Source organism: Cryptomeria japonica, chromosome 7 (assembly GCF_030272615.1).
Source record: "Cryptomeria japonica chromosome 7, Sugi_1.0, whole genome shotgun sequence".
In the NCBI taxonomy this organism is placed as follows: Eukaryota; Viridiplantae; Streptophyta; class Pinopsida; order Cupressales; family Cupressaceae; genus Cryptomeria; species Cryptomeria japonica.
In genome coordinates this window covers 605,253,357-605,267,147 of record NC_081411.1, presented here as the reverse complement: position 1 = coordinate 605,267,147, position 13,791 = coordinate 605,253,357, and the positions used below count along the sequence as shown (strand labels likewise).

The 13,791-nt window shown below is 37.6% G+C and overlaps 1 protein-coding gene across 10 annotated transcripts in view; it reads right to left on the bottom strand.

Annotated features, from left to right (window-relative positions):
* LOC131043309 (putative lipase ROG1) overlaps nt 1-13,573 on the bottom strand; it is a 76,855-nt gene extending 63,282 nt beyond the window's left edge. The window contains exons 1-5 of one of the 10 annotated variants that reach the window (XM_057976500.2): nt 13,370-13,572; nt 13,199-13,278; nt 12,854-12,927; nt 10,444-10,578; nt 10,008-10,075 (exon numbers count right to left, since the gene is read on the bottom strand). In XM_057976500.2, the coding sequence (XP_057832483.1) occupies nt 10,008-10,075; nt 10,444-10,578; nt 12,854-12,891 (241 nt within the window). In that variant the 5' untranslated portion in view covers nt 12,892-12,927; nt 13,199-13,278; nt 13,370-13,572. Of the gene's footprint in view, nt 1-10,007; nt 10,076-10,443; nt 10,592-12,673; nt 12,693-12,853; nt 12,928-13,009; nt 13,119-13,198 lie in introns of those variants that run through there. The other 9 variants (XM_057976505.2, XM_057976503.2, XM_057976499.2 and 6 more) reach the window with 9 other exon arrangements.
* Between the last annotated feature and the right edge of the window lie 218 nt (nt 13,574-13,791).

The window sequence follows — 13,791 nt, the reverse complement described above, 5'->3', positions numbered from 1 at the left end:
CAATATTCACTATTCTCTAAAGTAGAAATCTTGTATCAACCCCTATATCATCTGATGGACTGTCACCATCAGATGAGTCATTTTTACGTACTGCAAATCCACAAAAGTTGGCCTCACCTTCTGTTGCAACAAAAGATGTATCTTTCTTTAACTTTCCATCGATTAGATCTTTGGCCCGTTGAAAACTATTCATCTGCACATGCCCATTTTTCTAACAATAAAAGCATTTGAATTCTCTTCTACTGGAAACATTAGATTTATTCCTAGCAACCAAAGCACATTCTTCAGGAAGTTAATAGTTCTTATTAGTTCTATTTCCTTCATCAATTAGAGAAGAGATTATTGTTTCCAAGCTAGGATTTATTTTGTTTAGAGTAAAGACAATATGGTCAAAACTAGAAGGCAAATTGTTAAGTAATATTGCCTTGGCATCATCATCAGCGACATTAGCATTTATACCTGCAAGTTGATTAAGGAGAGAACGAAGAATTCTTATATGCTGAATAATATTATCACCTCCATTCATCTTTAACCCGAACAATTTCTGCTTAATAGACATCTTGGCACTGGAAGCCTGAGAACCAAATAAGACATTGAGCCCGTCCCATATTGTTTTTGACGTCTTTGATAAATCAATATGATGCAAGTATGCATCTGATAAACCAAGACCAATCAATGTCGTGGCCCTACGATCTTTTGTCGTCCACTTCGTTGCTGCATCTGCATCTTGTAGCTTTGTTACAGTCCCATCCACAATCTCCCACAAATCTTTCTCAATTAATGACAGTTGCACTTTAATTTGCCATGTGTGGAATTCATGCCCTTCGAATTTAGGAATTGTAACTACTTTATCCATAATCTTTATCACTCAAAGACAAATAAAATGATAACATAAGATTTGTGATGTCACCCTATAAAGAGATAGTCCATTTCATACCTCTTTTCTTGAAACATGATTGCAAGATTCTAGTTTGGCGTTTGGACTTGAATCATATCTCTATTTTCACTTCCATCTTCCTTTTATTGTTCTTCTCTCACCATTACAAACACTGAAATCATATCACTGCCATCTACAGTTCTTCTAAGTCACGCCCAATAGCCGCTTTGTCTCCTCTGCAACATAGCAAATGCAGAAGCCAGCCCCAATCTTATTCCTCCATTAGCCACAGATCATAGAAAAAAGTTTTCGCTCTGATACCATGTTGAAATGGTAGAGCCAACATAGAACAAAAAAAACTAAACCATGATTGCAAAGAATGGCACAAATGAAAAATATTATTGATTTGATTTTGTAAGATAAAATATATTATCAGATACTCATATTCATTCTAAATGTGTGCCTTTAAATAGGCAATACAAAACAGCAAATGGTTGTGTAACTGCACAACTGACAACACAACCGCCGGTAGTTTTATTAATAAAATCTAAACTAATGTAATAACACCAACAGTTTGGGAGCTGGAGAAGCTAGGGTTTGAAGAGTTTTGATATCATTTTGAACTTCCAGTTTGCTGTTTTCAGACTCATTTGTAATAGCAGCAAATGGATATGTTTCTTTTGTCATGTTGAGCCAATTTGGCCATCTAGTTATTGCTATTTTCATCTATATATTGTTGTCCAAACTTTGTATCAGTTCTGAAAACTAATCAGCTTGCGGGCATTTCAGAAAATTAAAATATCAGTGTTAATTAGTGTTTATTTCATTTGGGTATTGTTGCAAACTGTAAAGCGGAAAATCGCGATCGAACCCTAGTTGCTCTCCCCTCTTCCAACTCCAAGGAGAGAGAAGGGAGATTCACTAGGGTTGATGGTTTTCACTTAGGGGAGAGACTTTACATTCAAAAGAGGGGTTGAAACCCACAAGATCCAATCCCACACAATGCAAGATTGGATGCTAAATGTGTTTCAAGGGTTAAGACAGCAAGGCTACCCTCTTTTGTAAAGAATGTTGATAGGAAGATTAAGCTAGGAATGCATAGAAAGTGACAAAGATTCGCTTATAAACTGAGATAGGAATACAGTATGAAGCTGCGGACCTGGAATTAGCAGTAAAATGTCGATACGGCGCTGTCCTGCAAATTTGGGCAAAAGTTGTCGGGACGATGGCGCCCGGCGCCACGGTCCTCCGAAAAATCCGCGAAACGAAGGGGGATCTGTTCGTCTCTGCACAAGGATTCCAGATCTTCAATTTCAGCCGCGTACCTGCAACCTACACACAGAAAAGCGAAGACGATTGGGGGGTTAGGGATTAGGGGTTTGCCATTAGGTCAAACCCCGGTTTTGGAATTAACCAAGAAATGAGCAAGAGCTGTAAATGTAAATGACTGTAAAACAAGTACTAATACCTTGTTCTAAGGATGTTTGTATCCTTATGTGCGAAGGTATAGATGTTGTATGTTGTTGTAGTATGTTGTATGTGATCTCCTCTTCAATGGTTGAATCCTTGACTTGAATGCAACACTTAGCCTTGAATGGAGACTTGAAATGACCAATTGCTTGAATGAATGCTTGAGTATAGTTTCCACGCCTTTTTCCATCATATCGAATGAAAGAGGAAAATGTAGTTTATATACTTGTCAATTAGGGCTGATAGACTGATTTTCCCGACCTTAGGCCGACCAGGAAAGTTTATTTTCCAAATTGCAAACAAAAAGACCCGAAGTCCAAAGGAGACCGGGCCCAAAATAGGACCCAGGGACCAGGGCGCTGGGCGCTCTGGTCCCACCTCCCGGGACAGCAGGGTGCAAGGAGGTTCAGGCCAGGGTGCTTGAAAAATGCAGTTTTCAGTGTCGTAATCAGGTTTCGGCGTCTCCATTTAGGTTGCATGTTGCGTCACCATCGTGAAGACCCAAATGCGGTCGAAATTGCAAGTGTCGCAATTTTAGGACGCTACATTTAGCCCCCACTTTAGCGGGAGTATAGGCGTATGCTCATACTTCCGGTAAAGTACAAGGAAACAACATTGAAAGACTTTCACCACGTCAAGGAGGCAAGATACACCAAGCCCCCAGTGGACTAAGGATCTTACGACTTCGATTGACAAAGTAAAAGGGAAGATCACGAGGGAGAACCATGACTGTCAGTAGTAAGGTTCCCTCACTATGAGTCATGCAAGAAAGATATCAAAAATTTTCAAGGCAAAGCTAAATTTGTCAAGAAATTTTCAAGTATCTTGAAAAGATATGAACGGGATGTATGCCCCCCTACGTTAAAGCGATTGCACACGCCTCACTGGGGGTGATTGCTTTAAGGTAGTGATACATATAAGAAAATGAAAAAGGGAAAGGAGCACGTTATCACAAGGATTTAGCCCCCAAGTGTGAGATAAGCCCAAGGATAATAGACACAAAACACAAAGCACGAGGTGACTTCGCTTTCCTCGGGGTCAGTATACTATATGATTATTCATGTATATCATATGTATGTATGCATAATTGTTCTTCATTCCCCAATCAAGGAAGGTCACCTAGAAGAAGGGAACACGTGTCTTTTGAGTCAACATGAGAGAGACCGAGAGATCTCAATGCTTTGCATCGTCCTCAAGTAGACAACACTAAGGACAACAAATAGAAGAATGAGAATAACATATAGAAGAAGTAACAAAAGAGAGGAGGAGAGAATCTGCTATGCTAATGAAACTAGTCTAGCATGTCATCTACCCCCCGATCTTGTTGATCAATGTTTCGGGAAGGCAGGGAAAACGCTAGAGGAGGAACATTCAACACAGTAGATGGAGCTATCACAAGATCCAAACAAGGGCTATGTTCATGTTCCAAGCCACGTTGTTCTTGTCTAGGAGCTAGGATAAGTGCTTTAGAAAATTCATTAGATAAATGGTTATCAATATCAACAAGTTCATATTCACTATCAGAAGCAAGAGAAGTAACATTTTCATCATGAATAACATTTTCATCTATAGCATCATGAAGATTTATAAAAATAGGGTCTTTAATTCGCACAGGATCAAGACCATCATGCATCTTATGTTTTGGAGATTTTGGAGAAAATGGAATAATGCTTGTTGAAGGTGTTTTTGGAGATTGCAAAGTTTGAGAAGCAGCTGCTTGAGCTCTAAGACGACGCTTTCGTCGGCGTTCACGTGCAGAACGATTTCGTCTAGTCTTAGTAGGAAGTGGAGAAGATTGAGGAGGAGGAATGTTCTCATCCTTATCACTTGGGTGTTTAGGTTGTGGTCTCTTAGGCTAGATAATAGGAGAAGAAGGAGGTCTCTTCTCTCTATAAAAAGAAGGAGGAGGGACTGCTCCATATAAAGGAGGAATTTTTGGTTTAGGAAGAAGACCAAGTCCATCATGACGAGGAGGGATGGGTCTACTTTTAGGAAGTTTATTAGATATAGACATAGTCACATCCATAGGGATGGGTTGGGAATCTTCTTGAGGAAAGACATTAGTTTTATCTTTCAAAGGAAGAACTTCCTTCTCAAGAATGATAGGAATATCAAGTTTAGGTGTTCTAGGTTCACTTAGAGATAGGATCATATCTGTTTTCCATTTTTGATAAGATTTGAAAAGATGATCACTTCGCGGAGGAAGAGATTGGAATTGTTTAGGCCAAAAGTAATCAAGAGGAACGCTAGAAGTTCTTTCAGCTGGTTTAAAGAGACTATGATTGACAGTAACAACTTCACCATTATGGGGAAATTTCAAACACTTATGTATAGGAGAAGCAATAGCTTTCATGGAAGATAGCCAAGGATAGCCAAGCTTCACATGAAATTGTTCGGAAGATGGAATAATAGCAAAGTTCACATCAAGGGATTTGTTATGGACCTCAATAGGTAATGTAATAGAACCAATTGCAGGAGAAGAAAATGCATCAAATAATTTCACAACCACATTTGTTTCATCATAGATCACTTGATTCAATTGCAAAGTAAAAAGAAATTCTTCAGTAATGATATTAACCATGCACGAAGGATCAATAAGCACTCCACGGCAAGGTGTATTCTTGACTTTTGCAACTATGTATAAAGGACCATCAGGTGCCCTAATGGTTTCACTGGAATCAAATGTGATGGAAGGTTCTTTAGGGATTTCTTGCTGCTCTACAAAGTTAATCACATTTGGAGCCATAGACACAAGACCAGCAGATGAGAGAGAGGAATCATTAGCCTCAATCGCATTAGAGGTATGAGAAGGTAATGGATCAGTGAAAATCTGAAGATTAGGAGGAGCTACAGATGTATTGCCTTTATCATTCACTCCAGAAACAGAGATAGTATTATTATCAATCAAATCTTGAATTTTACCCTTTAAAGAAAAACATTTTTCAGTATCATGCCCAGGCTGACGATGAAATTGACAAAAAGCTTTGTTATCAAAATAAGGTGAAGTAATCTTTGCAGGATCAATTTAACTTATAGGAGGAAGAGTAAGCACATTTTGTTCCAATAACTTATTCATAATACTATGCAATGATTCATTCAAAGGAGTATACTTTCTTGAAAAATTTAGAAATAGGAGGCACACCTGATGCTGCATTCACATTGTTGTTGATGATGTTTTCATTGAATTTGATGGAATCTCTGTTCGGTTTAAACTTTCCAAACGGTTGTTGACTGCTATCACCCTTATCACTCGGAGCCATAGGATGTGATTGTTCCATTTGACTCACAGTCAGTTGATAATTGTGAAGAGTTGCACACAACTGTTGGAAAGAAGTAAACTCAGAAAACAGAAGTTTGTCTCGAATATCTTTTTGTAAATTAGAAATAAAGATTCTTTGAATATCATTGTCAGGCACTGGAAAAGAAATTTGAGCATACAAATGCTTATATCTACCAATGAAATCAGTCACTTTTTCTTTAACACCTTGTTTACAATGCATTAAATCAATCAAAGTAACTTTAGGACTTATATTGTTTTGAAATTGTTGAATGAAAGCATTTGCAAGTTGTTCGAAAGAAGTAATAGAATAAGAAGGCAACGAGCAATACCATTGTAGGGCTTTGTCTCTTAATGTTCTAGTGAACAGTTTTGCAAGCAACCTTTGGTCATAAGCAAAATCAGTACATATTGTTTGAAAAGTCTTAACATGTGTCAGAGGATCACCTTTACCATTATAAAGCTCCAAATGTGGAATTTCAACATGTTTAGGGGGGATAGCTCGAACAATGTCAAGAGAAAGTGGGCTCGCAACGTCAAATGTGGGCACACTAAACTTAGATTGATTCATAGAGGCAATTTGTTGCTGTAAAGAAGAGACAGTTTGTGCAAGATTGTTAATGGTCGCTTCAGTCGAAGAGTTCATATTAGATGTGTTAGATTGAGATGGAGGTGTTATGTTATTGAAAGAAGGTAAAGAGTAAGGTGGTGGGACTCTATGATAATTAGTCATAGGAGATGATTGGACAGGAGGAACACTACAAGGAGGAGTGGAATGATTAAACGAGTTGCCCCCTTGCGTCATGTTCATTTGTGGTGATATAATAGGAACACTCATTGAAGGAATGAATGAAGAAATCGGATTGAATGAAAGAATAGGGTTAATTGAAGAGGAAGGATTGCCCCCATGACTAGTGATCATAGGAGGAATGTCTTGTGTAGAAGTAGCCATTATGTTTGATGTAAAAGTAGGTATGCTAGCAATAGAAGTCATCAAAGGAATAGAATGATTGACTTGAGTAGGAGGTTGTGTATAACCCAAATTTTCAGCACAACTTTTCATAGGCATCACATTCGAATCCACAATGTGTGCAATACCACGCAAAATATCAATTCCATTCTTATCACTTTGAAGCATACGTTTTAGACCCTCAATTAAAGGAAGAGCTTGACTATCGGGGTATTCATGAGACATCCATTGTCGAAAATCATCAAATTGGTTATCCAATTTTGAAAGTTGTTCTACAGAAACCTCATGGAGAGCTTCTTCATCATTAGGAGGATTAGAGGAATTACCCATGTCCTCGTTAAAAAGGCTATTCAAATTAGGTTCCATCTCCTCGGTAATTAAACCTCGGAAATACTTAATTCTACGGCTTCATCTAACGGGAATAGTGTAAGTAGGGCTTATTGTTGTAAAACTCATGCACTAGAAAGGAAGAGGAAATTTTGATTTTAGAGGTAGCAATTTTCAGTAAAATCAGCCAATCTTCTGGATTTAAGCTGTTAAATGCAATCACGACAATCTCCCGAAATTTCGGAAAAAATGTCCGGGACCGTGGCGCTCGGAGTGCAACACGGTCCTTGCAACTTTTTTCGAAATTTGCAGGGATGAAAGGTATGATGATTTTAAAGCTAATCTGAAAAAATTGAGTGATTTTACGATCTGTAGATAGGCCAAATTAAAGTTGCAATCTCGAAATTGAACCCTACCAAAATTGTCGAAAAATGCAAAATTTGAATTTTGAAAAAGAGAGGGAAACTAAAATTTTGAATTTTATGATTTTAGAGGGAATGTCAAAAGCAATGCAAGTTTTGAAATTTAAGAATTGACTCAATTTCACGCAAAATTCAATTTTGAAAGCGGAAATTAAAGTTGTTGTAATTAAGCACTTAATTTCAAAAGTCACAAATTGTAAGAATTTGAATAAAGCACTGAAATTTCGAATGAATGCAAACACACTTTTCAGATTTAGGACAGTAAGAACACAATTTTGACACAAAATTTCAGTTTCAATGATTTTTGAATGTTTAAAAGCCTTAATCCAAGCAATCACAAGACCAACTTTGACTGTAATTTTGAAGGTGTTAGATTTGATAAAATCAGCCAAAATTCTGGATTTTAGCAGGAAAATACAGTAAGATCTCGCTCCTGAAATTTCGGAAAAAATGTCGGGGACGATGGCGCTCGGAGTGCACACGGTCCTCGCAACTTTTTTCCAAATTTTCAGGGATGAAAGATATTGTGATTTTATTGCGGAATCCAAAGTTACAGCTGATTTGGAGATGTTTTGATCAGTGAAATTGTCGGACAAAGGTTGAATCAAGAAGGTTTCAAAAATTAGGGTTTTGACACTTAACCACTTAATTTTCAAAATCAAAGCACAAATATGAATTGATAATTTATAATAGAAGGGCAAATCTGAAACAAGCATTAACAATTAAATATTTCACAAGTTCAATTACTAAAAAGAAAATTTAGGGTTTTTATGCAATCAACCTCTAAAATTTGCAAAAGATCAAACATGGAAATGTAATCAAGGAATCCAATTTTCAGATCTAACTATGAATAATCAGAAAGGATGTTCACGTCGGGTTCACCAAAATGTAAAGCGAAAAATCGCGATCGAACCCTAGTTGCTCTCCCCTCTTCCAACTCCAAGGAGAGAGAAGGGAGATTCACTAGGGTTGATGGTTTTCACTTAGGGGAGAGACTTTACATTCAAAAGAGGGGTTGAAACCCACAAGATCCAATCCCACACAATGCAAGATTGGATGCTAAATGTGTTTCAAGGGTTAAGACAGCAAGGCTACCCTCTTTTGTAAAGAATGTTGATAGGAAGATTAAGCTAGGAATGCATAGAAAGTGACAAAGATTCGCTTATAAACTGAGATAGGAATACAGTATGAAGCTGCGGACCTGGAATTAGCAGTAAAATGTCGATACGGCGCTGTCCTGCAAATTTGAGCAAAAGTTGTCGGGACGATGGCGCCCGGCGCCACGGTCCTCCGAAAAATCCGCGAAACGAAGGGGGATCTGTTCGTCTCTGCACAAGGATTCCAGATCTTCAATTTCAGCCGCGTACCTGCAACCTACACACAGAAAAGCGAAGACGATTGGGGGGTTAGGGATTAGGGGTTTGCCATTAGGTCAAACCCCGGTTTTGGAATTAACCAAGAAATGAGCAAGAGCTGTAAATGTAAATGACTGTAAAACAAGTACTAATACCTTGTTCTAAGGATGTTTGTATCCTTATGTGCGAAGGTATAGATGTTGTATGTTGTTGTAGTATGTTGTATGTGATCTCCTCTTCAATGGTTGAATCCTTGACTTGAATGCAACACTTAACCTTGAATGGAGACTTGAAATGACCAATTGCTTGAATGAATGCTTGAGTATAGTTTCCACGCCTTTTTCCATCATATCGAATGAAAGAGGAAAATGTAGTTTATATACTTGTCAATTAGGGCTGATAGACTGATTTTCCCGACCTTAGGCCGACCAGGAAAGTTTATTTTCCAAATTGCAAACAAAAAGACCCGAAGTCCAAAGGAGACCGGGCCCAAAATAGGACCCAGGGACCAGGGCGCTGGGCACCATGGTCCTGAAGGACCAGGGCGCTGGGCGCTCTGGTCCCACCTCCCGGGACAGCAGGGTGCAAGGAGGTTCAGGCCAGGGTGCTTGAAAAATGCAGTTTTCAGTGTCGTAATCAGGTTTCGGGGTCTCCATTCAGGTTGCGTGTTGCGTCGCCATTGTGAAGACCCAAATGCGGTCGAAATTGCAAGTGTCGCAATTTTAGGACGCTACACAAACATTCCTATTTGATTGCATGCTTCATATTATCATTAAAAACAATATACAACATTCAAAGAACCAAAAAAAAAGTAGGGTGCTTATTACAGAGTGTGGTCATGGAGGAGGATGGACCACTCCAAGAAGTTTGCACCTTCTACAGATGTAATGAGATCTTTTGTCATTCACATACATGGCAAAGCCCTCATCTATATTGAAAGAGTACCTCCTTTTGCCTTGCTGTTTTAAGGGTGGCAGTTGTAAGCTTAATGGATTTTGTTATTTTTAGGTTGGGAGTCTGGGCAGTTAGGTTATGCACTTGCAGGTGCAGGGTTTTTTCAGTTGGCTGATATTAGGATGTTGGCAGTTGTAATTGGCATTCAGATATATCTAGCTATTGCATTATGTATAATTTTCTTAAAACCTTTTATGGGTGAGGACCCCTTTACCCCAATAGAAACCTCAACTTATCAATCAAAAAAGAAAAAAGAACAGCTTAAGATATACATTCAGAATAGGGAAATGCCAAGGAGTATAGACAGAATCCTACAAATTGTCAAATATGGTAAAATGCCAGAAAGTTACTATACCATATATTAAAAATCGATTTCCAAGCCGCCTTTGCAATTCTGCTTCTACATACTTCCAATCACTTGGGCTTGAACATTTCAAAATAAAACAACCGTTTTAGTAATAAATGCAAAATCACAGGACTGTTAATAAATGCAAAATCACAGGGTTGTAAAAATTGTTTGTCTACATTTCCACTCCACAGCTTTGATCAATTGCAATACAAGTTACTAACACATAATTAACTAAGGAACTTATATCCTGTAACTCCATAAAGTAAATTTATTCCTTAAATCATAAATGCCATAAAAAACAAATTCCTGCATTGAAATATTTAACAAATTGGTGAATAAAATTACTAAAACACATAAAACCCATCTATTTCCAATTTTGAAAGTGTGTTCTACAATTTTAAAAACACACAGAAAATGTAGAAACTCTTAAAGTGATTTACACCTTGCCATGATTCCATGAACAAGGACTAGCAGATGATCAGGTTGAATATCAGTGCCCACTCCATCTCGCTCAACTGTTTGAATCATTCCCTCATTGCTAAACATTGCTCCAAGCTCACCACCAACCTTTCTCCTCCTGAAACTTAAAACTGTGAAAATGCTTTTCAATATTTTCAACTCATTTCCAGTACATAAAACAGAGGATATCACATAGCCAAATAATTTTATATAATCTCATTCTAAAAATGTCTAATATTACTTGTTTAACTTTAAGTCAAAGATTATGCAATTGCAAATCATGCTATAAAGTGATCGCTGAATAAAAAGTACAGTTTCCTCATGGTCTCCCCAGCCTAGATTCCAACAACAGCCACAAGAATATGAATAGCATGCATAAACTTAGACAACACTAGCTACATGGCAAAAGTTATATCATGTAACTAAATAGTCTAATAACATGCATACACTTAGACAACAATAACTATATGACAAAAGTTATTTCATGTAAGTTATGTAACTAAATAGTCTAACAGGATGCATAAACTTAGACAACAGTAACTACATGGCAAAAGTTATTTCATGTAACTAAATAGTCTAATAATGGAGATCCTAAACTACACAGAAAAATTGTTGCCTCTATATCCAGTTCACAAATAAGGTCTGAAGGGAAAGCAAAGACTGAAAAATCCTATTAGCTTGCTATCTGAATTGTCCTTCAAATAAGATAAAGTGCCACAGTAAATAGATTCCAAAATAGGGATTCTCAAATTTATGTGAATTATGTCAGAACATGGCTGGTGCAAAATTGGATCTGAATATTTAGGGCAATGTGGCAACTCAGATGCCATAACAGCACAAGAATAGTTGTTGTAGTTATAATGAAATCAGGGTGCTGAGGACAGTAATTGTTAAATAGCTCGGTCACAAGGACCACCAAAAGCCTTGCTGTATATCACTCTTGGTTATCAGGTGAAAATATTTAGACCAGAATGTCACTCTGTTGCATTATGACAGAGTCATAGAAGCAAACACAGAAACCCCCATCTATACACAGAAGCACATGCTGGGAATTACATGTACCATTATGCATACAAAACAGACGAGAATCAGAAGATTTCCCATTAATTAAGGTTATTTTCTGTTCATGTCTTGTTTTCTTTTTCTGATAATATAATTTCTTTCTTTCTTTCTTCCTTTCTGATATACACTGGTTGCTCTTCATTACTTGTCTTCTTGTTTTTCTAGAAAAGTCCCGTGTTTCCATGGTTGTGTCCAAAAACTGCAGGATTGAGGAAACTTAACAGACAAGGAATTACAGATTCTAAAAAGAGAGAACTTAAAGGCTAAGCATTGGGCTGAGAACAGTATGATATGACATATTGACGGATCAAGAAAGAAGCAGTAATAATGATCATGAGTATTTGTCGTTACAGTGCTGAGGATCCGAAATTTTATTTTACAAAAGTTCCCATGATTGCTAAATACATGTCAATGGCAATCTCTATACTAAGCATTAAAAGAAGTGTCACTGCTAATTCATATTGACACTAAGTAAACAAATTATCTTTAAAATTATTCTCATTACCAGTTCTTTATTATTTAGTATATTCCTTGCCACAACAGAAAATAATATGTAAAAACGTTTTAAGAGAAAAAGCGAAAGTTGATAACAGTTGCAATACTTATCAAAATACAAATGTTTCACAAAGCAGCTCCAGAGATTGCCAAAAATGCAAATTAGGTATTGCCGTTATACTAAAAAAATCTGTCTAATCATACTTGAAAAGAAAATTACACTATGATACGCAGCAGTGAAGAATCCTGAAAAAATTAGAAGTTTCTATTATTGTTTCGAATGCTGATGATCCCAATGATCTTTTACGAAAATCCCATGTCAATGACCATCTCTATGTTAATAGATACATCTCAGATTAACATTTATTCTAATTAAGCTCTAGACTAATATCATATATACGTGAAATATTGGATACTCAACATGCTCTCTCCCACTCCCTCCCCCACCCTCTCTCTCTCCCTCTCTCACACACACGCATTATATGAAAACAAACACAAACTGACAATATTTGTTCTAATTGTACTCATGACAAAACTTCTCTTTCCTTGCTAAAAGATTTTTTATTTTTTCTAAATTCTAAGAACAGCTAAGCAACAACATCCATCTCCAAAGACATAATATTTCACAGAATGGCACCAGAGAATACCAAACATACATATCAGAAAACTCTTAAGCATTGAGAATTACGAGCATGGGATAAGGCCAGATGCAAGCCGGGGGTAAATTTGACACCATAAATACAAACTTCACAGGACTGTAGCCTAGCCAAACTACAGCTGTACACAACATTATTGAAAAAGAGAAAGAGATTATCGGAGTTGAGCACAGAGTATACATTCGGTCTTTCTGCAGAGCCGACCAAAAAGTTTTCATTTTATTTTTATGTCTCCGCAAATCAGATTTCCATTTCTGTACAAATGAAAAACAAATTCCAATATGAATTCTAAATGACAAACAACAACACAACAAGCCCTGGCTTAAGCAATTACACCTGCAAACTTTCATAATTTCTGCATATCTTAGCTGAATACCGAGATGAAAAAAGTGTGTACTTCTCCCGAAAATCCAAAGCGACGAAAGCGTGCAAGCAATAGCTAAATCCTCAAAAAATCTAAAGAGAAGTAACTTTCAATATAGGTGAACCCTCGGAATGATACAAGAGAGAAATATGAAAGTTTACCAGGAAAATTGCCTGCGGATTCACCGCACTGAGAGGTAAATGACGTGCCGCTAAGGGAAACGATGGCGCTATCGCATTTGCTGCGAGAATTGAATTTATAAGAAGAGGTATGGATACCTAGTGCAGGTCTAGGGATCGAGGCCTTCGCCATTAAAGTTATCTAACCCTCACCTTTAACCTCTGCCTGCGTGCGTTGATTGCTTACTTTGGCATTTTTGTTTCATCTTCACTTTTCAGGATTCTGGTTCGAATCTGCTTCCGGTCGCCGCTCTGTCAGGACACGTGACCCTACACAGCGCGATTGGGAGGCTGATCCGCTGACGTGGCACTGGCTGGCTTAATCCCTTGATGTTTGGGAGGTGACGTCAAAGCTTGAAATAGAAGTGGGGCAGTATTTTATTTAATAATTCAAGAATTGCTTAGCGTTGGGAAATGAAATGATTGCAGATTGACATGGATAGGGCCCACGGCTTCCCGTGATTGGGTATGGGTTTCAATCTTGTGTTTTTGTGGCTCATGTTCGAAAATGACTGCCTTTAGCTTTCCTAGGAAAATCAAGAACTCTTCTTTCTTTCGCGTTCTATTTGTTTTCA